At 37.3% G+C, this 25,928-nt stretch overlaps 1 protein-coding gene across 2 annotated transcripts in view; it reads left to right on the top strand.

Moving 5' to 3' along the window:
* Positions 1 to 21,386, top strand: part of GK (glycerol kinase) — a 36,830-nt gene extending 15,444 nt beyond the window's left edge. Inside the window, exons 10-20 of one of the 2 annotated variants that reach the window (XM_040582485.1) lie at positions 444 to 511; positions 2,063 to 2,105; positions 2,794 to 2,874; positions 4,793 to 4,871; positions 6,728 to 6,824; positions 8,591 to 8,675; positions 11,895 to 12,015; positions 12,919 to 13,062; positions 14,044 to 14,124; positions 15,707 to 15,793; positions 18,940 to 21,386. In XM_040582485.1, the coding sequence (XP_040438419.1) occupies positions 444 to 511; positions 2,063 to 2,105; positions 2,794 to 2,874; positions 4,793 to 4,871; positions 6,728 to 6,824; positions 8,591 to 8,675; positions 11,895 to 12,015; positions 12,919 to 13,062; positions 14,044 to 14,124; positions 15,707 to 15,793; positions 18,940 to 18,953 (900 nt within the window). In that variant the 3' untranslated portion in view covers positions 18,954 to 21,386. The remainder of the gene's footprint in view (positions 1 to 443; positions 512 to 2,062; positions 2,106 to 2,793; positions 2,875 to 4,792; positions 4,872 to 6,727; positions 6,825 to 8,590; positions 8,676 to 11,894; positions 12,016 to 12,918; positions 13,063 to 14,043; positions 14,125 to 15,706; positions 15,794 to 18,939) is intronic. The other variant, XM_040582486.1, reaches the window with a different exon arrangement.
* The last annotated feature ends 4,542 nt before the right edge of the window (positions 21,387 to 25,928 follow it).

The following is a 25,928-nucleotide window of genomic DNA, read 5'->3' as shown; positions in this document are numbered from 1 at the left end:
TATTAAGTTAAGGTCTGACAGCTTTAATGCATATGTGTAGTGCTTATTGTAGTGTGTTGGAAACTTAGGATCTCTAAGTAAATGAGTAACGTTACAAAATGGAAGCAAGCTCTGCTTTACATATAAAAAGAGTTCAGTATATACAAAATCCGGAAGTGTTGGGCAGATTCTCATCTTTTTCCAATACAATATCCTTAGAGATAGTAAATGTTTGTTTGGAGTTCTTTAAATTGTTCACCATAAGTAGCACGACACATTTTACTGGCAGTTCTTACAAAGGGGAACAGCAGTAAAAAGTACAGGTTCTCTCTATAGACTTTTCCTCACTTTCAGTTACCTGTGTGTTGCTAATAGATTATAGTTAAATGTGTCTGTTCATGTTCCTTTTTCATGCATATGATTCATGTGCACCCATTTGCTAAAATAAAAATCTCCCTTTTCAGTGCTTGGGTGACCAGTCTGCTGCTCTTGTTGGGCAAATGTGTTTTCAAAATGGGCAGGCAAAAAATACGTAAGTTATTATGAAAGTTGTAAGGTAAACACACTGTTCTGTTTTGAATTTAGTATTATATTCTTTCAAGCTAACTGCCAAATGCTTTTGTAGTTACCACATAACTACAGCTCTAACTTTTGACTCTGTGGACCTACAAAGTAAACAGTGTCCTGACTTTCATATAAAGTATTGAAGTTACTAAAGTTACATGGTTTGTGAGGTATACTTTGGAACAAAGTCACTGTAAGGAAAGATCTCTGTTACAGATTTTTCATTTTAAAAATCTCTGAAACACAGATTAAAACAGTTGCAGTTTCATTTAAATTGTGACCTAAAGTTAAACAAATACAGGAAATGTGTGTTATATTGCATAGACCTGAATGATAAAAATCCACAGAATTGTAGATGGGAAAGGTTCACTTCAGTTGCAGTGCCTAGTTTTGCTTCTGTGTCTAGCTCAGTGTGGAGAATTCTACTTTTTTTTTTTTTCTGTTTCTCAGTCTCTTAGTGTCCCTTGTTTAAAATAGCTGATCAGTTAAATCAGGCAACTGGTGTAATCAAACATTCATTTGAGGAAAAGCTCTCTGCTTAAATGACTTACTGTTCCATTTACCACCATGTGCTTAACTAAGCATGTAGGTACATGCACAGTATGGGACTTTCACAGAGTTAATTACACATTAATCTATACTTGTTGCTAATTAACCTTCACTTTATCTTTTGCATTTCTACACAAATTTAATAGTTAGTGGCCTTTTATTTTAGTAGAACAAACATGGTTCTAAGTAATATTATCACAGTTAATTTTTGTAAGAAATACTCTTATAACACAAGGGACCTTTTGAAATAAAACAAGCTAAACCAAATGGTAAAAGTGAGATTTTTTTAAACCTATATGTGTAACTGCTTTAGCCTTTTTCTCTCAAATTTAACTGAAGACTATCTCAGGACTATTTTGAGCTATTAATTTTCAGGGTATTAAAAAGGTAGGGAACTCATACTTTCTTAGAATAAGAATGAATTATAAGTATTTTGTACTGCTTTTATTAAACTGTGCCCTTACGTGTGTGTATGCACACATACATGTGATGTGGTCTTTGAATGAGAAACATACCATTTTTAGAACTTTTTGGACTGAGTATGTTTAAAGAAAACCTTTTCCTTGTGACAGGAACAAAGTTCCTTGCATTTTCCCCTTTAAAAGCTTGAATTTAATATTGTGAAATATTTATTTTATAAAGTAGCTTTCATAATCAGCTTAAATTGAAGTAGGTAAATACTGTGACCAAAGAGGAATTCACACTTAGTCTTCAGCTGTATCTGCTCCTTGATCAAGTATTATACAAGAAACAGCTAGAGCGAGAGGTGTGGGACTAGGTTTTTCAGCTGCAGGTTGCATTTAAATCAAATTTTAAGGATGGTTTTATCATCAAGTTAATGGTAACATAACCTTCAAAGGGCAAAAAGTGGTGCCTTGATTCTCCACAGAGGAGTCATGGATTCATGAATTGCAGTAACAGGTTATCCTTTAAACATCCTAGTTTTAACTTAACTTTGCTTTCATGCTAGGTATGGAACAGGATGTTTCTTGCTGTGCAATACAGGTCAGAAGGTCAGTTGCACTTTTTAGTTCAATTTTTTTTACAATCTTAATATTTACGTTCTTGAGTACAACAAAATATTAGCCTTTCTTAAACTTAATAACAACAATTCTATTGCTACAGATAAGGAAAAGTTCATACTGAACTGTGAAAGAATAGAAAGTAATAATTTGTTCAAGGTGTTTCAGTAAGACTCCATTTCCTAGCTCCTTAAGTTTCCAAAAAATAACTTTTCATAGCAAGTTTCTTGCTGTTTCCCTGTGTATGTTCCTTAAACGCACCCAGAAGTGCTGAGTGTTGTGTTACTTAACCATATGCTTTTCTCCTTGTCTTGGCTATTTTATTTCTTCCCTTCATATTCTCCCATTATTTCTTTGTAGTTCTAGTTGAATAAATAATGCAAAGCTTTAGTTTCCTTCTCATTCACATCTCCTTCTAAAGATCCTCAATTCTTTGCTATAAGGAGGATGGAAAGACCTGAGGCAGCTTGTGGAAGCAAGAATTAACACCAGTGATGAGAGGCTTCTATCTTAGGAGTTTATTTAGAGTGACTGATAATTTACTTTGTTAAACTTTCCATATTCCATTTTTTTGCCAGTGAAGGTTTTGTCTCTTGTTTATTATCATTTGAATATTTTTATTTAAATATTTTCTGCCTTTGTTCATGCTTTACCTCTTCTTTTCCTTTTCCCCATTTAGTCTGTGTTTTCTGAGCATGGTCTTCTAACCACAATAGCTTACAAACTAGGCAGAGACAAACCTGTTTGTTATGCACTAGAGGTAAGTCCAATAATTTCTTCCTCTTTGTAATGATACATGTTCTCATTTACTCCTGTTTTCTACTAATATTGTCTTCAGTTGTATGGAAATCAAAATAGCTTTGTGTTGTAGCTTGTGTGCCTCAAGGCTTACGTGTGGTTTTGGTTATCCCTATCTCTAATCTGTATCATGTAATCTAATAACAGTATTTCTACATCGCATCATTTATATTTTGGGGGCATGATGGCTAAAACATAAAAATGTTACACAGTCTTTCAAATCTTTAATAAATGTAATAAATACATAAAACGTTTTTATACTAAAATTGGGTTTAATAGAGAGGGGAAAAGGTACTAGTGTTTCACTTATCCTTTCATAACAAAAGTCATAATGAAAGACTTTGGGTTTTATTTCATTCTAGTGCATTTTACTTCTAACTTTTAAAAATCTGAATCAAATTCCTGGGACAAGAATCCTCTAACAATTGAGCTTTTTTTATTACGTACTAAGACTTAGGTGCTTAATTCCAGAATTTAGTTCCTCAGTTCTCCACACAACTCTGAGGGCATCCAAATTCTGTAGAAAATGGTATTTTTACTTTAACTTCTGGGTCTATTGTTCTAAGGCTCTGCTTCTGAAGCACAGATCAGCTGAACATCTACTTGGCACCAAAGCTTCATCAGGAATAACAGAATTCTTCCATCTGTGCTGCTTAGTGGGCTTGATCTAATAGTTATTCTCAAAACACACATACTGAATTCTCTGCTGCTATTGAGCTTTTGTAGGGAGCCTGTTTTCCATGTGAAACACACAAAGACAACACACAGGATTTTCTTCATTGGGAGAATAGTTTGTGGTTTATATTACTTTACTAGAATGTGGGAGGCTGACTTCATTTCCTTTTCCTTCCCTAAGGAAAGTTGATGTTGCATTTGCCATGTTCTGGCAAACTTTGGGGTTTGACTTTGTGAGAGTGTGTGAGAGGTTTCGTTTGTTTCTAACCCATGTTCTTAAAGCAAGAACTGTAATTGTCTTGAGAGTGGTTTGTATTTCTGCATGCTGAAACATGTGCATGTGTAATTTTGCTTCTTCCTCATCTCCAAGTCTTTAATGATACTGTCTGAAGAAATGGCTTCCACAAAAGATATTAAGTGTCCTTTCTCCTGTGTCCATGCTAGAATCTTCTATAATCTGCTGGTTAAGACACTTTCCCAAGAGTCAAAAAATGTGGATTCAGCCTTTTCTTTTAATCAAACCCCTGTCTTGTAACTGTAATAGGTGGGTAGAAAACACCCCTGCTCCTTCAAGCGAAGGCTTTGAATGAAAATATGATGCTGCTCCCATTTTACTTGAAACTTAGTCTGGCAGACTTGGGACTTGTAGAGAAGTCCATTTGGACCTGGAAGTGAGATGGGAGCCATCTATGATATGGTGGAGCCATTCAGGGCCATTTGCTGAGGCAACAGCAATTTTTCTGGCAAATGCAAATACCTAAATTTTCTCTCTGTCTGACCTTCTGTATTTAGAATCTAGATGTAATCAGTCTTGGGTTTTTAAATCAAAGCATAAAAATCTTAATTCGTCAGAAAAAGAAGACTGAGGCTTCTGGGCCTTGTAACGATATATTCAGGAGAAGGGCAAAATTAGAGAGACAAGAATAATGCTTAGGAAATATCATGGTAACTCCCCCCTATGGAAAAAATCATGTAATATGCACCTTTCCTACATGGAGCCTGTGTAACAGACTGCTGGTTTTACATGGCAGTCTCCAGCTGCTGAGAAACGTGTGTTTTGTTTGTGAGCATTCTTGGGAGTACTTTAAGCTGTGACTATAAGCCTGCAATTGGAGGCTGCAGGTACCCCTCCTCTCCAGTCTTGTAAAAAGGAACATGAAGCTACCAGTTGTTGTCTCCTAATGTGGTAATTTTATTTCCTTCAGGGATCTGTTGCAATAGCTGGTGCTGTTGTTCGTTGGCTGAGGGACAATCTAGGTATCGTTAAGACTTCACAGGAAGTTGGTGAGTATTCACAATTGGGAGCTGTTCAGTTTTTTAAGTTTTCATTACCAATGTCTTGACGTCTCTGATGTTGAATGAAAGCTCAAAATATTCAAGGAAAGAAAAGCTGGAAGATGCATATATTTTGCTGTGTTTGAACAATTTGCTTTGCATCCATGAAATTACTGTTTATTGATACATGTATTTCATATAGCATATCAATAGTCTTTGAAACCCTTCATCAGCTTTGTTCTATTGCAAGCTGTACTTTTTAGTAGTTTCCCTAGCAAGCGGATATTCAAGAAGATGTTATACTTACAGTGTATTTCCTAGTTTCATACAACATTGAATTTTCCAGAGCCAAGAGTATTTAAGTCTCTACTACAGAAGCTAGAGCATATTTGATCCTAAACCTACATATTCATTCCTGTCATAAACATGAGAACCTAAAGCCGTATGTGTGCAATGGTTTATGTAAAGGCTTCATATCTGTTGAGTTAAGAACCTCAGTTTGCACAGCTCCCTCTTAAAGGAATTGGGGAGGATGGTAATCTGTTTTGGCTAAGAATACAGTAATCCTTTAGCATTTGGGTAGCTGATGTTTTCTGCTTGAGCTGAACTGAAACAAGCTGGTGTGTGACATAGAAACTAGGAATATATCAAACTTTGAAAAAGGAGAAAATGGTGGAAGCGTGCAAGTGTAACAGTTTCAAAGTGACAGACTTAATGAGATTTAGGATTAAAAAGCAATTAATTACATATTTTAATAATCTGATGTCTTATTCAAAGGTGAAAAAATTTAGAATTCAAATTTTACGTAAAACTTCAAAGATGAAGCAGAAACTGAAAATGTCAATCTGCTTCTCTGTAAGAAAGCCTCACAGATGATACAGAAGAATATAAACTACTGTCACATGAATTAGCCAGCTGTTGAAACAGTATAATACCTCTTGGCTTCACACGTTTGACTAGACCTTTGGAAGGTCTGAGTTTCAAAAACTTTAATCTTGTCAGTGGTTTTAAAGTCCCGTGGGATTTCATCATCTCTCCCTATTTACCTTTAATGTGTTCGTACTTCTCCCTTCACTCCTTTTTTAAGTGGAGCCTGTGTGAAATTACTATTTTAAAAAGACTTTTTTTCTCTATTGCTATGCTTCTCTGATCAATACAAACAGGAAATTTACAGAAGCTGAAAAAAAATACTTTCTTGTTATAGGAAGGAGCTGCACATTAGCATTACTTCTTTTGCAGTTCTAGGTGGTTTAATATAATTTTTAAAATTACAAATATTTTAATTTTGGGGACTTCTGATATCTAAAGTTATTACTCAGATATTGAGAAACTTTAGATTTTCTTGTAGCTGACCTTGTGATTATATACATAAGCCAAGAATTTAGAACTCTAAATCCATTTGAATTTAATGGGAATTTAATTCTTAAATCCCTTTGGTCTTGATCCAGTTTCCCTTGCTTACTTTGACTTAAAAGCAAGTAAAATGTGACCTTTTGGACTGCTTTGAAGGGTACATTCTTTACCCACAGGGTACCCTTTGAAAACCTCACAGTATCTAGGTCAGAATACTGAGTACACGATTTTGGTTTTCAGTTTTAATTTTTCATTTTACATTGTACATTTTTCAAACTCCCTATGCCCCACCTTCCATTTATATTGTTGCAAATGGAAAGCTTGTTAATGAGGAGCAGGGTGTGCCAGAGTTAGTTGTATTTTCTACTTGTGTGTGGCTTGATTATTTTTGTAGCTACCTAACATATTCTGAGTATCTTCCCTACTTAAATGATAACACCTTTAAGTGTCATGTTTACATATTGGAACAGTTGTGAAGAGCTAAGCGAAGGCTGTTTGTGTGTGTGCATTAGAAAAACTGGCCGCGGAAGTGGGGACTTCTTATGGCTGCTACTTTGTGCCAGCATTTTCAGGACTGTATGCACCATACTGGGAACCCAGTGCAAGGGGGTAAGGATCTAACTAACCACTGCATTTGCCGAGGGATTTAATGTTTTTACAAATAATATCACTACTCCCTTCCAGGTATGTGAAATTGTTCTTTTTGTTCCTTTGACATGTCTGGGTAGATCGTTCTCTGTGGTATCTTCAAGCAACTGCTGTGTTTCTCCTTTGTACTTTGCTGTTCAAACCAGCAACTGCTTCTGGGAGAGAAAGAAGGATTAGCTAGCTCAGCTACTCACCTGCCTTTCCTTGCCCTCCAAAATAAAGTAGGAGGTGGGCAGGGAAAACACACGGGCTTGTTTGTGCATTTCGAAGGACAAGTGCAAGATAGTTCTACGATTCTTGCCCTAAAGAGGCCAAATTTTCTTCTTCACACATTTCTGGTTCTGAAAAGATTTTCATCTCACTAAAGAGGAAAAGAAGGTCTGCATACTGTGAGGCATCAGGCAACAAAAGAAAGTGAAGAATTTAGCACTGATAGGTGTTTTTTGAGCTCAGTTTCTGGTGGCTGCTGCATTTACTATCTCAAATTATACATATTTTATATATAAATATATGTGTATATATATACACACATATATATTAAAATATTATATATATATATAAAATAATCATGTATATATAATATACTTAATTCCTCCCCACTTCTTCTCCCTCTCCTTCCTCTTAAGTTCAGCTTTCTTTCCAGTCTATTGAACACTCTTTTCCCCTCTCCTGCCATTCCCTTTCCTGGTTGTTAGGACTTAACTAGCTGCTACTAGTTAGAGCTACTAGTTCAATCAATAACCTTCTGTTCGTCTTTTCTGCTGTTGTGAGCTTGCCTACTGTTGCTGGAATCAGAACATGCCATGGGAGTCACAGAAGCATAACAGATTTGAATATAAAATAACTTGCCTAAAGTGAGAAAAAAAAATCTTAAAGAATATCTAGTTTCCAAGGTTTCAAGTAGTTGGATCTTTAGAACTTAGATGGATTTTGTACATCAGGAAGAAATAAATCATTGATATGGATGTTTTTAGTTTTTCAGATCACAGTGCTTAACTTTTTAACTGTTAAAAGCTGATATTTGGAGTGGTAACAACTAAAAATGTCCTTTAGTATCTTTGAACTTGCATGTATCCAGCAGCAAATACAGCAGCGTTTCTGTGTAGTATGCTACTATTCCTCAGATGTCAAAAAAGAATGAAAGGATGATTATTTGCTCTGCAGTTCAGACTACATTGGCAGAATTGAGCTTACTCGTGGTTACATGTAGCATAATTTCCATATCCAAAAATCTCTTTGAAGGAGCAGAAGCAACTAATGATCAGAATAGATCTGAAAAAGACATTAAGCATTTAGAGCACAGCACTGACCCAGCTGGGCTTTTCCTTAAGAACTGAAAGCACTAGAGAATTTCTTAAGGTTTTAGTGATCAGCAATACTATTTTTAAAAGAAAAATCGGCCTTGATCGTGCATTTCCATTTCTTAAAGAAAGACTGGAGCTTGTGTGTGTGTTTGTGTGGTTATGGGTGACTATGCACCCATCTGCATGCAGATTGGCAATAAATTTTAAGTTTATAGCAATTGTATCAATTGGACACTGAAAGCATGTTTGTCAGGAAAATAAGGATGAGAAAGTTTAGATTAAAGAGGAACAAGCTTTTTAATATTAGAAGGCAGTCATGCAATGGAACCGATGAACTTTGAATTAGAAGGCCTAGGTCTGAAGTAACGGTGTATGTCTGGTAAAGAAGTATGTCCTAACTGGTTCTTTTTTTCTTTTCAACAGTATTATCTGTGGCCTTACTCAGTTTACAAATAAAAACCACATCGCCTTTGCTGCACTAGAAGCAGTCTGCTTTCAAACACGAGAGGTAAAGGCAAATTGACTCCTAAACTCATTTAAGTTAGTATGATAACAGGGACTGTAGCTCTTCAGGAAGAGAGAAGATTTTAAAGATTTAATGAAGATTAATCATATGCTTTATATTGTACTTAGATGCTATTCTTCTCTGTATGTGGTGCTAATGTTGAAAGATTGTTCCTGTGGGTTTAGCTACAATTAGGTGGTTGGGTAGTACATTATTTTGGAGTGGCAGTGCTGCTTTTTATCAGCACTTGAAATAAGGTGAATGTATTTTGTGAATGCTTTGAGAGACAGAACATAGAAACAGTAAATGACAAGGCCAGTGCTATAACTAAAAAGTTGCATCTGTGTAGGAAACTACATTTTATATTGTCTGCTGTGATGGGGGTGGCTTACGGTGCTTCCAATAAACAAGAACAAAAATGAGTTAAAGCAAGACAGCAGCAAACATACTGATGGTAATCTGAATTCACTTCCTCCCCATTATACTTTGTATTGCCTTAGCTGGTGTTCTGCAACAGCAAACTCAAATTCTCACAGAAGAATTTAATCCTCCAACCAAATCGGAGGGGTTTATATCAGTATCTGAGCATTAGAATCTTTATGTCACCGTCTACTGTCAATTTACACTCCCTGTGTTCCATACAAATACAGGAGAAAATGAAATCCATAGAACCCAAAGGGTAACAGTCAAACCTGAATTTGATTGCATGTTTTTAAACTGCTGTTATTTAAATGTCTTGAGTTTTAAAATAACACCCAGCTAAAACTGTGAGAGGAGGAAAGCAGCTTGCTGTTTCTGTAGTGACAGAATAAAAAGTACTCGTGGAAAAAGACAGCCAGAGATTTCACCCGGCTGTCTGCTTTTGAAGCTGTGCTAATGGCCTCTGAGTCCTCAGAAAGTCGTGAAGGAGCTTGGAAGTAGGATATATCTCTAATTCTGGTACTAGAAGTCAGGGTGAAGTTACAGGGAACTGAACTGACAGTCTAGTTTGTTGTGTGCTCCTCTTTCCTTGTCCCTCCTCCCATCCATTCCCTCTCATGTGACAGCTCAATGAACTTTCCAGCAGAAAATTATCCCTCTTTTTGCTAGGCTTTTTTTCTGCTGGATTAATGACCTCAACTGCCTCACCGCGAATGTAGCAAATATCAGAACAAGAGGCAGGGTATGTGGCTGGGAGTAGGAGGGACGGGAATAAAGTTCTCAGGCTGAGTAAGAGTGAAGTTAACTGTTAGAACAGATCTAATACTTCCTTATACTTTAGTCAGTGTGGTTTTATCACAATGACAGGAGTGCCTGATCAGGCCTCTGGACACATAAATTGACAGATTAAGTCCTTATGACACAGATAAAATACATAAACATTTTTCAAAGATACTTGTTAGTTTTGTGTTGTCAGAAACAAAGTTCTTTTGGCTTAATTCCTTTTAAAATGGAACTCTTTTGTATCCTTCAGGCAAACCCTCAAATTTCATGTTCATTAGAGTTCTTGCTTGTTTTGTTGTGCCATCCAATCCATCTAAGTCTCTGTTCCTTCTTCTGACCTCAGTGCAATAGAGATAGTAGCAGCATGATCATGATTTGGTTTGTTCCTTCATCCCTTCCTGATTTCTAGCATTCTTTTCATTTTTTTTAATCTCTGCTGAGTGTGTGGTATGATCCAACATGCCCTTGCACAGTGGTAAACAAAGCCAGAGCCTCCAACAGTACATGTATGTAAAGCTGAGATGATGAGGCACTGATGAAGTTCTGAATGGTGAAAATGGCAGGTGAAATCAGCATAGACAAATGTAAAATGATACGTGAGAAGGAAATAAGTGGTGGGGAGCAGTACTTGCTTAGTAGTGCCAACAAACTTTGCTGCTGTGCTACAAATCCTGTTTTCCAGGTTATTTCTAATTTATTGGACAGTGCAGGCCCATGGGCAGGTGCTGCCACCATAAAAATTGGCCTTACTCTTACCTTCTAGATTTTTAACCATTGTTTATGCTGTGGCAGTTTCTTTAGTTCTTTTAAAGACTTTTTGATAAAGGACCTTGCTGACTTACTTTCTGAGAGTGGGTAGAGTCTACTTGACAACTCATCTTTATGTAATTTTTACTACCTTACAAACCTAAAATTTATTTCTTCCATTTTAAAAAAGACATTGATTTTTCCCAGTAAGGATTGTATAACTGAGTACTTCATGGACTACAAAACAGCATAGAATGTGTTGTACGTTTGGTGTTTTTTGTGGTCTATGTTGATTTGTCATTTAAAGCCCAAAAAAGCACACCTCTGTGTTTTTTTTCAAATAAATCGAAAAATTAGAAAGAGCAAATCATTCTGCACTAGTTAATGCCTAACTTTGTCAACAAAAATTATGCACCAACCTTAAAAAAGGTAAATGACATTTAATTAACTGCTTTTACAAAACCCTAGAAACCACACTATCCTGCATTTAGTAGGTGCTTGTAGGATAATGCTGTGATGTTACCAGTAGCTAAGGTTTGAGGCAAATCTTACATTTTTAGGAAACCCTTTAAAAACCATATTGATAGGTATCAGTGAATTAAATGCTCCACTCTTGATTAATTGTCCCTTGAAAACACTTTAACACTTTTCATTTATTTTCAGCTATCCACTGTGCCCAAAAGAAGGAAACATAATTTTTCAAAAAATTACACTGTTTATTTTTGAAGTCTATCTTGTGTAATGTGAAATTCTGGATTTTCAACAGCTAATTGAAAAAGAGGCTGCTCTTTCAAAATAGTTAAACATTCAGCAGTTCCTCCTGAAGTGTCTTACAGATCGCTAGTTCAGACTTTTTAATTTTTCAGTTCTTTAATACGTCGAATTAGAGAAAGTATCTAGACAAACTGTAATGAGCTAGAGGACTTCATTTAGTGTTACTTCTTCCTTTGTTAGCTTTGATAAATGTTATAGTTGTCATCAGCTTTTCTTCAAAATTCTTCTTCTCAGACCATTTAAGCAACACAGGCTAGATATAGAGCATCAGAGGAGAACCATCTCCTAGAGTACAATTTCTGTAATAAACAGAATGCATTTGCTCTGTGTTAAGCAAAACTGTATTGTCACTACCTTTGTTTTGCCCTCGTGATGTATAGGGAGGGGAATTATCTACTTAACACTCTTCTTCAGCAAATGCTGAATTATCTGTATTTTATACTCAGAAGGTATCATGGATTTCTCTGCAATTAAATCGTAACATATATTACTCTTAAGATTTTAGATGCCATAAACAAGGACTGTGGGATACCACTAAATCAGTTGCAAGTAGACGGAGGAATGACCAATAACAAAGTTCTCATGCAACTCCAGTCAGACATTCTCTGTATTCCAGTAGGTAAGATGAAATTACAGCTCCCATTTTCTTTTTAAAGCTGAAAACAATATTGGTTTGTAATGGCTAATGAGGGCAAACTGGATGGCTTGCTTTGTTGTTGTTGCTGGTCTTTTGCTGCTGCTTGAGGAAGTTGTGTTGTTTGCTGGGTTTTTTTGGGGGGGTGGTCAGAAAAAGTTTCTAGATCTTGCATCCAGTTTTGAGATTCACTTTCATAGAAAATCACTGACTTCCTTATTTTATTGAAATATTACAGCACTATAAGGGTATTGAAGTTGTTATATCAATGTCTAAACATTTGACAGTTTTAAAATCAGTGAAATTAATGGTCTCCTGCAACATGTTGTCCCTGAGAATCTTGCTCAGAGATAAATCAGAACTTCAGACCTCCACTGCTCATGTGGGGTGGGATGGTCTTCCATATCATCTGTGGAAGGCCAACAAGCTAGTCAGTACACTCTTAAGATGCCTTTTTAAATAGAAATGCTTTTAATAACACAGTATCTAGAGCATGAGAACAAGACTGATAACTTAGCCAGTGATCACTGCTTTGAGGAGGGATGGAGAAGACAAAAAATAGTGTATTGTTAACAGGAGTACTCTAAAGAAACTGATGGCTGAGGTCAGCAGCCCTGCACATGGTATGAAAGTGTGCAATTGCGTAATTCTGTCTTGAAGGAAGTAGTGAGCTGAGATATTTCAAAGACTTGAATGACTGATAGGTGAAGTTAACTTCATAACCATGTGAATGGCAATAAAATGAGGTTTGCAGTTGGTAAACTTAAAGGAAACATATAGCAGTTCTACAAAATATGTATCATTCTAGATATATAAGTCTTTAGTTCTGATGTCATCAAGGTGACTTTCATTAAAAATCATCACGGCCACCTCTGTCATTTACTTCAGTAAAGCCATCAATGCCTGAAACAACAGCTCTAGGAGCTGCTATGGCAGCAGGAGCTGCGGAAGGAGTTGGAATTTGGAGTCTGAATCCTGGAGATTTGACAGCAGTAACATGTGAACGATTTGAACCACAGATCAACCCAGAAGGTAAAACACTTTCATATTGTCTAAGAAGTTGCAAACTTAATATTTAGTGTCTGACAAATTAGGGGTTTTCTTTGTTGCAGTCTCACATTGATATAAAAACTGCTATATATGAATATCTTCACAAATGCTGAAGATCAGCTTCACAGTGTTTGGCTTAGAGAAGAGTGCATTTCACTTGCTGTTTTCTCCACTTATTGACTAGTAAGATTGGAAAATGATTAAAACAGCATAACTATAGGGGAATGTGTTGGGGGTTTTTTTTCTTCTTTTTGAAGGAAACTTGGCACTGGGCATTGCAGTTAGTAGCTTTTGATTTATAGCAAGTAAAATCAAAGAAATCTTGAAAGTTTTTCTGAGAAGGATGTCTGCTAAAGCTCCTATGCATTTGTGAGTTTTCACAGATGTAGGAAGGACAGACTGACTGTTTGGGGGAGACTTTTGGCTTTAAAAAGCCTACATTAATTACCATTTTTTAGCTAACTGTCTTTTTCGTCAGTACTTAAGTGCTTCTAGAGATGGAAAGTATTTACTTGACATAATTAATCCATATGCGAGACAAATACATTTTTGTCTTAGCAATTCTTTCTTAACTTTTGGTACAGAATTTTGTCTTACTGTTTTGTGTATAAATACTGATATAATACCTAGTTCAAAACAGTATTTTCAACACTGAAGGGCTTCTACATGAATAGCAATTGCTTCATATTGTTCTACTTATAAATCTCCTTATTGGTGAGCAAGCAGAAAATTGATTTTAAGGTTTATTTCTCCTTACTGTGCATAACTCTGGAGTTTGGGGTTGGTCTGTTTTGGGTTGGTTTTTTTGGTATTCAAAACAGCATTTTATAATACTTGTTCTGTCCAGGCAAATTATACTGTGCAAAAGAGTAGAAAGCTAATATTGCAGTCTTTGCTTAAATACTTGTAGTTGTATTCATATCCGTTGAGAGGTTTTTCTGTTTGCTGATTTCTCAATTTCAGAAAGTGAATTTCGCTATGCCAGATGGAAGAAAGCTGTGTTGAAATCTATGGGCTGGGAGACATCTGAAGCTCCTTCAAATGGTAAACCAGAAATTAATGCAGGTCAAGTATTAATAATTAGACAGTTAGCCTAGGTAGTTAATCTGGAGTTTGGTGACCTTTTCTGTTCATGCCATCTCTGGACTGTTCCAATGATCTAAAAATTATTACTTAAAACCACTGTGGAAACAAAGTAGGAAAGTAGATAGATAGGTCTTCATCTTGAAAGGAGGACAGAAGCAATATCTTGCAGGGCTCTAAAAACAGAGGACATGAAATCAAGGCTAACTTCAGGTTTTGCAGAATAGCGTTGGTTTACAAAAGAAAAGTCTTACCTAGAAGAATAGATACAGCACAATTCTATGACAGTGCAGGGATTTCATAAACTTTCTTATACTATAACCTCATGTTGCAAAGGAGAAGAGTTTCATCCTGTGATTTTTCTTGCTATATCTTGCCTTTTTTATTTGCTATATAGGAAGGAGGGATTGATAGCCACATCAAAATCTGTTTGACCCACAAGAGCTAAGAACGAGCATTTATCTTGAAGTAAAGAATTGCAGACTTATTGTTCACACACAGAAAATATACAAACACTTTTGAGAGACTGAACAAGATCTTTCTTGTGAAGTAGAGGGCTTTTTCATCCATCAAGTTTGAATTGCACAAAACCTGCAGTCTTCCATGATCTGTAATTTTATATTTCAGGATAAGTTTTTAGTCCTGAATTATCCTACAACACATCATTTATGGGCTTTATCTTCATTTCATTTTCTTTTGTTCAAAAAACTATTAGAATGAAAAGTATTAAGTAAAGAATCCTTGAAATGTAAACTCCCCCAACAATCCACAGTTGGAGCCCTCAGGCTGCGTGAAGTCTCTTACTTTATTATTATATCATATATATATATATATAAAAAGTATTGGCTTATTTTAGCCAAAGCTAAAATTTTCTTTTTACCATCTTATAAATTGATTTAACTATTTCCTTTCACATCATGGTTATACAAACAATTCCATCAAGGCTGTTTGGAAGGGAAATAGGTAACTTGGCATGAGTAATAAGATTCACTTCAGTATTGTCCACTACGATTTAGTAGCATTACATCTAACCAACCCTCTGTTATGTATCCTAAAATCCCAAGTGCTTGATGCTTATCCTACTTACATGTCTTTATCTCCTTTTGAAGGATACAAAATTCTGCCTTGCAGAATATAAAAATAGCTCTTGTTCTTCAGGTGATGTGAAAAAGGGTATGTTTATCAAAACATCCTCAGTGATTATCTGGTTTAACACTGTCAGGGAGGAAATGTTACTTTCCTTAGTTCTTGCTTTGAAACTTTGTCTTCCGCCTACTAGGAGTATTTTGAGATTGAAGAATACTAGAAATGGGCTCCACCTAGATAGTGCTACAGTGGAATTTGGATTTTACCTCTTATTTTGAGAGCCTGTTTAAAATTATTGTGGGGGTTATGCATAATCTTTTTTTAGTTTTTCTACAAATGTCACTATATTTGTTACTTTTTGCTGTTCATATGATTTTAAAAATATATATTGCAATTTATATATATATTTCTCTTTTGATTTGCTTGACTGGAAACACCCTCCCCTGGATGACATCAGGTGACACTAGTATCTTCTGTAGTCTGCCTTTGGGGTTTTTTATTATGAGTAGCATGATAATGTTAATCGGAGCAAAGTACGTCTCAGGTTAGTTATTATTTGAACTAGATCACTTTAAAAGCTGTCTACACTAGTTTAAGTGTTGGGGTTTTTTGTATTCCATCTTGTTTATTTTTAGCAAAAATGACTGATGCTTTTTGTTGTCCATGCACACGAGTGTTTGAGGGTGTGAATTAAACATATGGTACCTAAGGGAACCAAGAGAATGCCATCTTGAATTCATCCTCACGTGCCATGAAATTCATAGTTGTTAGATGCACATGAAACCTTGAACTCTCCCTCCCTTTGTCTAGCTCTGCAGACTGTACACAGTTTACAAAAGTGATACAGGTTTTGCATTGCCTGCATAACAGTGTGCATTGCAGTTAGAATAAGGTTCTGTCCTTTATCCTGTATTTCTTCTCATAATGTTTAAAATTATTTTGAGTCTCTTGTTTAAATAAAATGAAGACTTTTCTTCTGTTCCTGAAAGGCTTCATGTACCCCCTTCATTTTTCTGGTCCCCTTGGAACTATTGCATGGTTAGAAATCTTCATCTGCTAAATCTATAGAATATTCTTTTTTGTACTTTGCTTTTGATGGATAAGTGAATTCGTTTTGTGTAAAGAGAAGAGACCCTAAAAGGCCTATCTGCAAAACTGGGGAAAGGGACTGTGTGCATATGCAATGAAGATGCATCTTCAACCTATTAATATATGTTTTATTTTAAAAGAAAGTTCTTGATCTGGGAGACAGTGTTAGTTACTTATGCCAGAAGTAAGACATTTCATTAAGATATTCTTACGGTAAGAAAAAAAAGTTTATATGGTGATGTCTTTTGGTCTTTTGTGTTGTGTTTCATAATTTCATGTCAAAGAAAATATTTTACAGTATAGCCATTGTTGCTGCTTAGTAAGCTTTTTGGAGGAGATTGTTTAGTTTTCTTTCTTGGTTGTGGTTTTGGTGGGATGGGTGGGGGATGTTAATTAAACAGACAGTTGAGGACTCCAGCATGCTCCTGTGATGTGTTTGTATTTTGTTTCTAAGTATTCAGCCTGAATTAACTATTCAATTGTATTTTTACTTGCATGGAAGAGACTGTCTGAGCTTGTAGGAGAACTAAAATCAAACTAAACAAACGCTAGGCAAAAATGAAACTGAACAAATGGATTGACATTGATTTACTAACTCTGTAATGTATCTATCTGGGAAGGAGAACAATCTTTATTATGAAGAACAAAATAAAACCAGCTGTGAATAAGTGGGTAAATTTTTAACAAGCTAAACTAAGCAGCTTGAGTATTAATTACAGGTCAGGTTCTTCACCACATAGAGGATACCTAAAATAATATGAAGAACATTGCTAAGTGGGTAGATAAGCAACTTAAATTCTGGGTTTATTGCTTTTTAAAAAACAACTAATCAGTAACCTGCATATAAATATCTAAACTTGCGCTGCTGGAACTGTTAACAAAAGGTGAGGTTTTTTCTCCGTTCCCTGAGCTTGTCATTGCCTTTCTGACCCACAGGTGGAAAACATACTCAGCTCACTCTGCCCTTCAGAACCCATTTTTGGCCTTGTTTTCAGATAACAGTAACTATTGGTATAGTTACCATTACTATATATATATATATTTACTATATATACCAATATAGTTACTTTATATACCAATATATGGGCCTATTGTTTACTTGGTAAGCTTGGGAACAGGAGAAGTTGCAAGTAATTCCCAGCTCTTACTTGTTTTATGAATGATGTTGTCTAAAAAGGAATAGCATCAGTGATGACCATGTGCAAGTTGTATTGCTCAGCTGTGTGTTAGGGTAGAACATGACATATAGAATTTGTGTGGCTGATTGGAGCAGGGCTGCTTCCCTCTTAGACATTTACTCTGGTAAATACCCTTTTGCTTTTAAAAGCTGGAACTAGCTGACCAGACTTTCCTTCTAATTCAGTACAGGAGCTCCATTAATTAATTTGTTACATTTTATCTTTTAATGAAACACTGGAACTCCAACGCAGTCATCAGTATAGTAGGTTTGAGGATTGAATCTACTGAGGACTGAATTCATCCTTCATGTGCTGGAACAGCAGTAAGTCTTGCATGGCAGCAGTGCTGTTGTTGAGCATGTCTCTGTAGGGCAGGGCCATGATTTTACAAATACTGACATGCAAAGGAAAAATCTGCTCTGGCAGAAGAGAGAACACTAACATGGCAAAAACCCATTTACAGAACCATTAAACTAACGGCCTTTTCATGCAGCACCTGATGACTGAGTATGAAAAACCGCTGTATTTTATGGTATCATTTCATAATGTTATCAAAATTGAGTCAGTTACTTGTAGCTTATCTTCATTCTTCTTCTATCCCAGGGGAGAAAGGACCAATATTTTGTTTTATTTCACTAGTCAAGTGAGTTGCGTGTAGTAGCTGGAGTCCCTATGCTAAGAGTCTGCTAAGTTTTTCACACTAGTTTTAGACGTGGGCATCTGAGGGATTTCAGCGTATTCTGTAGTTGGCTTTTTGTGGGGGTTGGGAGTTAACTGAAAGCAGTACTGTACCGTATCAGACTCAAATTTAAGCAATTGCCTTTGCAGGCTTAAATTGGCACCTCTGAAGTGAGGTGTAAGCAGGGGTTTGCTCTCTACAGGATCTTGTGTGACATCTGAAGTACTGGGGTGTAAAGTTCTTTGACTTTATTCTCACAGAATAAGGGGTCAGTACTGATAGTAATACTATATTCTTCCTGCTTAAATATGCTTTAGGGGTTTTTTAAGATTCTGGTTTTCCTTATTAGTTTCTTGTGTTGTGAGTTACTGCCAAATTGCATACTAATTTACATACAGGTATCACTATCTCTGCAATAGTTGGTTGCAATAGTGTTTCCCAAATTTCTGAAACCTGAACTCATATTCAGAAAAAAATAAATTTAGAGTACCTTTCTTCAATTCTGCTTGTTAAAAATTTACCCATCTTAATAGTGTGGTCTTTTCTCTCCTACTATATGCACATCCCACACACTTAACTGCTGGTTTATCTGGTGCCACAAGATATAACTAATTTATAATTGCAGTAATTGAAAACAAAATGTGTTTATACTCGGTTCCTCTAATAGCTCAGCTGTGTTACAGAATGTTATTAATGTTTTAGAGTAAATTCTGTGTTACTAATGCATATTCTTTCTTATTTAAGGTACTGGTAAATGAGACTGCTTAGTGGACTCTCTGGATGCAACTGCTTTTTTTGTTTCGTTTTGTTTTGTGTCTGAAGAGATCCTACCACCAATGTGATTATACTACTTGTGTGACTAAATCCATTCACGAATCCGTCTGTTGGCAGCCCCTGAGTAACCTCCCAGTGGTACACTGAAACTTAAGTTTTCGACCCTTCATTACTCTGCTTCCTTCCCCATCAGCTCCTACTGCACTGGAGGCCTTTGTGTGGACTATTGCATATCATCCTCTAAAACTTCACAAGCCCTAGGTTTGTTTGAGTGTTGGTATAACAAACCCCTGAAGCTTCTGAGGTAACGTCAGATGTTGAGCTATCCTTTTCAGGGTTTTCGTACTTTATACAACACCCTGCAGAAAGTTAATGATGTGCTATAGAACTTTGTAAGCATCTTACAATTCTTCCAGCTGCTGTGAATTACCTTTCATATGTCTGTGGTTGCCAAAGATGTTTTATTGTAGTGGCTGCTGGTCTGAAACACATTCAAGGGTACAAACCTTTTAAACACTAGCTCAAAGCCTGTTATCAGCAGCATGCATTGCCACTGGTTTGGCAACGAAGACGCTGCTGATACAGTCCACAGAGCACTCTTGAAATGATCAGTTACAAAGTTAGAAAATTTGGGTTGGCCTCTGGCTGATGTAGTCAGTTTGCTGGTTGTATTTAAGACACTTAAGTTCCATAGCTATAAAGAGATAGGAGTAACTAAATGTTTTGGCTAAGGCCATCTTTTATGTTCTTGTGCTTTTCTGTTAGTTTGGAAAGACAGATTTGATGCAGCATGCTGTTGACAGGACAGCTTCTTGGTCCTCAGCAGCTGATAACACTTAAAACTGCTCTGTACAGTGCACTTTTCTTGACTAATACTGCATATATTCTGTCATCCTGCTTAAGGATATTTTAGTCACTATTTGTTAAACTTTTGAAAGTTGAAGCTAACCTAGTTTTCCTTAAAGAGGGTCCACTCCAAATTAAGTATCAGTGCTTCAGTTCTTAATCTCATTTAGTATATCTCAGGGACCAAAATCTTCCACTGAGTTTTCATGTCCATAGTTCTAACAGCAAGTTGTTGCAAAATATACTGGGATAACCCAAAACCCTGACTTGGAAGAGTAAGCACTTGGCACCTGAAACGGGCCACTAGAGTCCACAGGCAATGTGTGTGACAGCTGAGTTGTGTCCACTTGGAAACTTCGTCTTCCGCAGGTGAAGGAGTGAGGCAATAATCTTATCTTCAGCTTTCCTCTTTGTACCAACAGCGTGACAAATGCCAGCCTTATTGGTTAGGTCAGAGAAAATGCATTCTTGTATAGTGTCGTTAGAATGGTACAGAATGATAGCGAGGTGAAGTGTGGGAACGACATGGAGAATTTCAAAGATGTGTTTAAATGCACTAGGAGTTAAAGGGAGCGGTTTTTTGTGTGCGTTTGTTGTTAAAGTTCTTTTAAAATACAGTCTCTAACAAAGTTTGGTTTTCTTTGTTACATTATGATTAGAGGCTTAGTTTTTAAAAAGATGTTAAATATGTGTGTCTGAAGCAATGGATTGCACAGAAGTTCAGATCTGTACAATATATTTAATATCAAATGCATATTAATTGCCTTTTTATTATCAAGTGCAATGACCTTTGAAAATGTGACTTTTAATTAAGAAGTTAGAGAAGGAACATTTTTCGTCCGGTGGCTGCATGTATAAATTTAACAGAGGGGGTTCTTTTACACAGGTGAAAATATAACAACATCATTCAAATCCTGTATCTCCTGTAAATACTCGAAGGTGAGGTGTGGCAACTAAAATTTCTGAGGTTTCCAGTTTATTGGAGAGTTGAAAAAGAGTGAAAAATGAGCATGAACCCATAAAAAAATCTTTACACTCAGAGCTGTGGCTGATCCCACCTTACCCCAGGGAACAGGAGTGACAGCAGCCTTTGCAGCACACAGGGTGAGGGCAAGCACACACCTCAAACACTGAACTTCTGAGTGTGTCTTCTTGCCAAAAACACTGAAGTACTCAACCTGGGAACGATTAATGTTGAAGTGTTGCCTTTGCCAGTGATGTATTGGGGGGGGAAGGTAGCACATAGCAAGTAGGAGGGAGGTTTTTTGCTGCTTTTCTGATTTATCTTATACTGGGAAACGCAATTCCTATTACTTTTTCACTGAGTAAAATTCATTATTTTATTTTCAATTGCCGTTGCAAATATTTTTAAAGAATTTCACACTACTGTTAACTTTCTACCAACATAGTTGAAATATATTGTAAACTGTGTGTTGGCGGGGAGGGGACAAACTGTTGAAAGTTAGCTTTTTGTGAAGCTGTGATTTATTTTTTTCTATAAATTACCAGATTTATAAGTTCTTACTTGAGAAATGCGTTAACTTGGTATTAAAATACCATAAATAAATTGATGTGAGTTGTCAGTTTTTTCTTGCACATCACCTTTCAAACACATTTTCAGGAATCTTTTTTACATGAGTCATTGGTACACATTGACACGTATTTTATGATAGAGCACCCTCTGTAAGTGTCACAGACACACACTTTAACTTGCTCAGCTACGCGGATCAAACACATGCAGCGCTGTGTTCTGCTTTTCAGTGATATAATCAGTTTCAAGTCTGAATCAGAAATTACATTTCCTCAAGTCTCTCCGTACTCAAGAAAAAGCAGGAAAATGCAAGCAAAACAACAGGAAGGAACACAGTCGTAATACAGGTTTGATCCGAAGGTCTCAAACATCATTGCTTGGTGGGGCCAATACGCCAAAGGGGTTTTGGTCTTACACCTTTGTCTGGTAATTGCTGCAGATTAAAAAGCCACTATGAGTCGGGGGAAGAAATATTCCTGAAATAGAAAACATTGCTAGGGATGCTAGCCGGGAGCATAAGGTACTTCCATTATTTTAGGAAAGAAGCATGGGGGTATGTGTATATGTGGAGGGTACATTTATGGAGTGTGCCTGCCAGATTCCTGTTCTGTCTCTTTGTAGCTCCTGATTGTATTCTGCACATCTAGTGCTGCATGATTTTACCAAGGCTATAGCCTTCACCTGTAGTCTTGCAAAGTCTTCAGTCCCCTATATCACAATCAGGTGTGTGAGTCACAAACAACACCACCCCCTACTGCCCACCCCCCAGCCCTTCCACCCCCCCCAAAAAAGCATTTAAATAGCAGCACAGAAACCGTAGCTAGCATGTTGTTATTCCTCAATATCAGACTTCTCCCTCTGCTTGTGAGACTCTAGTGTCTTCCTTTCACATGGCAAACTTACAGCCATGCGCAAAAGCACACTCAAATTTCATGATTCGTCAAGCTGGAATAGTATGAGATTAGAAGTTTACAATAAATTAGTAATTAATATCAGAAATGTATATGTGTAAAGGATCTTTGTTCAATGAAAGCTAATACTATGTCTAGTCTATTATTGGAACTCTATACAAACAAGCTTGTTGACGTTCATATCGGCATGGAAGCCATAATCTTCCCATCTAAAGAATCCTGCATCTGTAGCTATTGGAGTGTCATCCCATCGCAAGCTGTAGCACAAGGCCAGTATGACTTTATAATTATTAATTACTGACTGGCATTTATGGAAGTAGTACTCGTCAGTCCTGAAGATAAGGACAGGCAAATGAGAAGCAGCCTTTGAAAGCTCGGAAATGGGACAAGAACATTGCTGGAATGATTTTCCTATGCTGTTGAGAGGGCCTTCCACAGGCAGGAGAAATGGGCTGACAGGAACCTCATGGAGTTTAACAAGGGGAAGTGCCGTGTCCTGCTGTTGGGAGGAACAACCCCTGTGGGGGCCAACGTGCTGGGAAACGGCTTTGCAGAAAAGGTCCTGGGGGTCCTGGTGGGCACCAAGTTGAACATGAGGCAGCAGTTGCAACAAAGGTGGCCAACAGCACCTTGGGCTGCATCAGGCAGAGCATCACCAGCAGGCCAGGGGAGATGATACTTCCTCTCTGATCAGCCCTGGTGAGACACATCTGGAGTGCTGGGTCCAGCTCTGGGATCACCGGTATGAGAGAGACACAGGCATACCAGAGGGAGACCTGTGGTAATCAAAGATGGTTAAAGGACTCGAGCATCATATGGGAGAAGCTGAGAGATCTGGGACTGCTCAGCTTGGAGAGAGCTCAGATACACATACCTGATGCAGAGGGTAAAGGCCATGGGGCCAGACCCTTCTCAGCAGTGCCTGGTGATGGTGAGAGACAATGGGCACAAACTGAAACACGGGAAATCCCATTCAAACAAAACAATTTTTTCACTCCAGGGGTGGTCATGTACGGGAGCAGGTTGCTCATAAAGGCTGTGGAGCCTCCATCCTTCAGGATACTCAAACTCCTGACCTTGCTGACCGCACTGAGCAGGGGTGTGCCCTCCTGCCTCTGCTGATCTGTGAGCCCGTGCTTAGGTCAGCCACAGCTTGTCTCCAGCGCAGGCTGAAGGCTTGGGCTAGATAATAACAAGGGCCAGGGAGAAGGCAACGCTAGCTTATTTGGACAAAACCATTTCACTTTGTATGAATCAGTTTACACCCATCACTGTATTTCAACATTTTTCAGCTGGCACGATCACTACGTTACCCTATATATGTATTTGCTTTGGCAGAGTCAGCCCTATTGTGTGGGCTTGCTATCCTACTTGGTTTAGTTTTGAGAGAGAATCTTTTAAGCGGTTGCAGTGGGAGTCCAAGTAGAATGACTCCTTTCCAGATTCCTGATTGCTTTAGTCAAATACCTTATTTTTCATAAGGAATTATACCACCAGGCGCTTCAAAGCAGCCTTAATGGGTTCCTTAATTATTTTTAATGGGAAGTCATCAATTTGGGAGTTGCTTCTTTTTGTCTGTAGTGTTGGGGTTTTTTAATCTATGGGCTGCTGATCTGAGGGTTCCTTCTCTGACTGTCCTCAAACGTTAATTCACTTTGGTTGGAAGGATCTCGCACACGACTGCTTTGCAGTTCTGCAGGGAGGGAGCACTCTGAGAGCTGAAGATCCAGCAGCTCTAGCTTCCTCACCGCCTGATACATTTCTTAGGTCTTGTGCAACTAGGAAAGAGCTTGCAGACAGGACAGCGCTGGTGATCAGTTGTCACTGTCTAGAGCAAGCATTTTCCCTCCCACTGCCAAAGCTGTTGCAATTGTCTTCTATTTGTTTTGGCAACAGGATGGGTTAGTCAGCTGCTCAGCAGCATGCGCGTTTCCTATGCTACCTCACAAACAGCTTTGGGAGTTTTGAGTATATCGCTTTAGCTACTTATTTTCTTCTAAGTTTTCTGACTACATCAGTCCTGTCCAACTTTCTTGCATATGTTGTCTTGCAGGTGAACAGATCACTGAAACCTGCCATAGAGCTTACTGTTTGATACAGAGGAACTCAAATTCATGGACTGTTTGTCATCAGCTTTTATGAGCACAGACATCCCTTCTGTGCTCCCGCTCTGTGTCCAACAACAGGAGTCAGCTTACGGGATGCATAACACAAATATTAGTGCTCTCCCCTGCATGGTGTTTCAGTATCAACATCACTTTCTTCCACAAATGCTAGTGCCCAGTGCTGCCCCGTTCTGAAAGAAGGTTACTTGAAAAACTGTGTAAATGGCTTCAATCTCTGTCAGCTTACAACTAGAATCTAACTCCAAGTCTTCTGTGGATGGCACTTTCTGGAAGTGATTGTGCCAGTGCCGCTTGTCAACCTTGATTTTTCAGGGAGAATTGATTCTTCAGTTGCACAATTTTGAAGAGCTGACTCTTCAGCCGAAGAAACTGATTTAACAAGAAGAAAAGCTTCTAGAGCTCTCACAGTACAAGAGGCATCAGATACTCACCAAGTTCTTTGTTTTTAAGGAAGAAAGGCAAAAGGAGGGAGAGTGACCTGTCCGGAATGTGCAAGAATCCTGTCTTCATTGTGAAGCAAAGCACAAGATGATAACTTTGATATTGTTCTCCAAATGATGATTGTTGTGTCTCAGTTAAAACTCAAGACATGTATCAGTAAGTCTCTTTAAGACACTCTACACACAAACACACACCACCACCACCACCCCAGGAAACAGGCTGACAATGCAAGCTGTTCTGATTTGGACTCTATATAGTCTTCAACAAGGTGTAAACCACTTCAAGTGCAACATGATGCTTCTGTTCTGTGACCTTCTTAATACTTAAGCCTTAAAGTAAACAAATTGTACCTTACCTTGGTTTGGATTTCTGCTCATTGATGAACATCTGACTCAGAAGTTGTCAAGGACTGTCATATCCAGCAATAGATTTCAGAACATGTGATTTTCTTTGACTGTTACCAGGTCCTTTTGTTTGACTGCTGATACTACACCAACAAACAATTGGATACAATGCAAGGTTTATCAGACTGCTAAACATTAGGTAATGTTAAGTAAAATTCATGTTAATTTAATTAATTGATTTAATTAAACATTTTAATAGTGCTGAAAGATTTTATTCGCTCATCTTGAAATAGCTTATTTGTTTATTCATGAATATATGAAATACTGAGTCGCACTTCATGTGCAAATGAGACATGTTGTATATTGGAATATGCAGGTGTAGTTTTATTTAGTGTGTGAGGTAAGGACTTAGGAAAGGTAGAAAAAAACAAACCAGAAATTTAGCAATTCAGAACCCAGTGTAATGCAATAGTAAATCAGTATAACAAGCCACAGCATGATTGATGGCCATAACAGTAGGATGATACTGGTTTATAGAACATCCTTCAATATCTGAAATTGTTGGAAGGTTTTATTATAGCTTCATAAAAAAACAAACAAAAAAAAAAACCAAAGCAAAAAAAAAAAAAAAACCACAAACAAAAAACCACAAAACACTTTCCCACTTGCTTTTCAAAGTAGCATCTGCTGAAGCTATCAGAGCAGCATTTGGCATAGTATTCTCAGAATGAAAATGTTGAAAAAAAAATTTAAATATTTA

The sequence above is a fragment of the Falco naumanni genome, chromosome 2 (genome assembly GCF_017639655.2).
Source record: "Falco naumanni isolate bFalNau1 chromosome 2, bFalNau1.pat, whole genome shotgun sequence".
Taxonomy (NCBI): domain Eukaryota; kingdom Metazoa; phylum Chordata; class Aves; order Falconiformes; family Falconidae; genus Falco; species Falco naumanni.
Note: the sequence above shows the minus strand (reverse complement) of the source record. Positions and strands in the feature narration are given on the sequence as shown.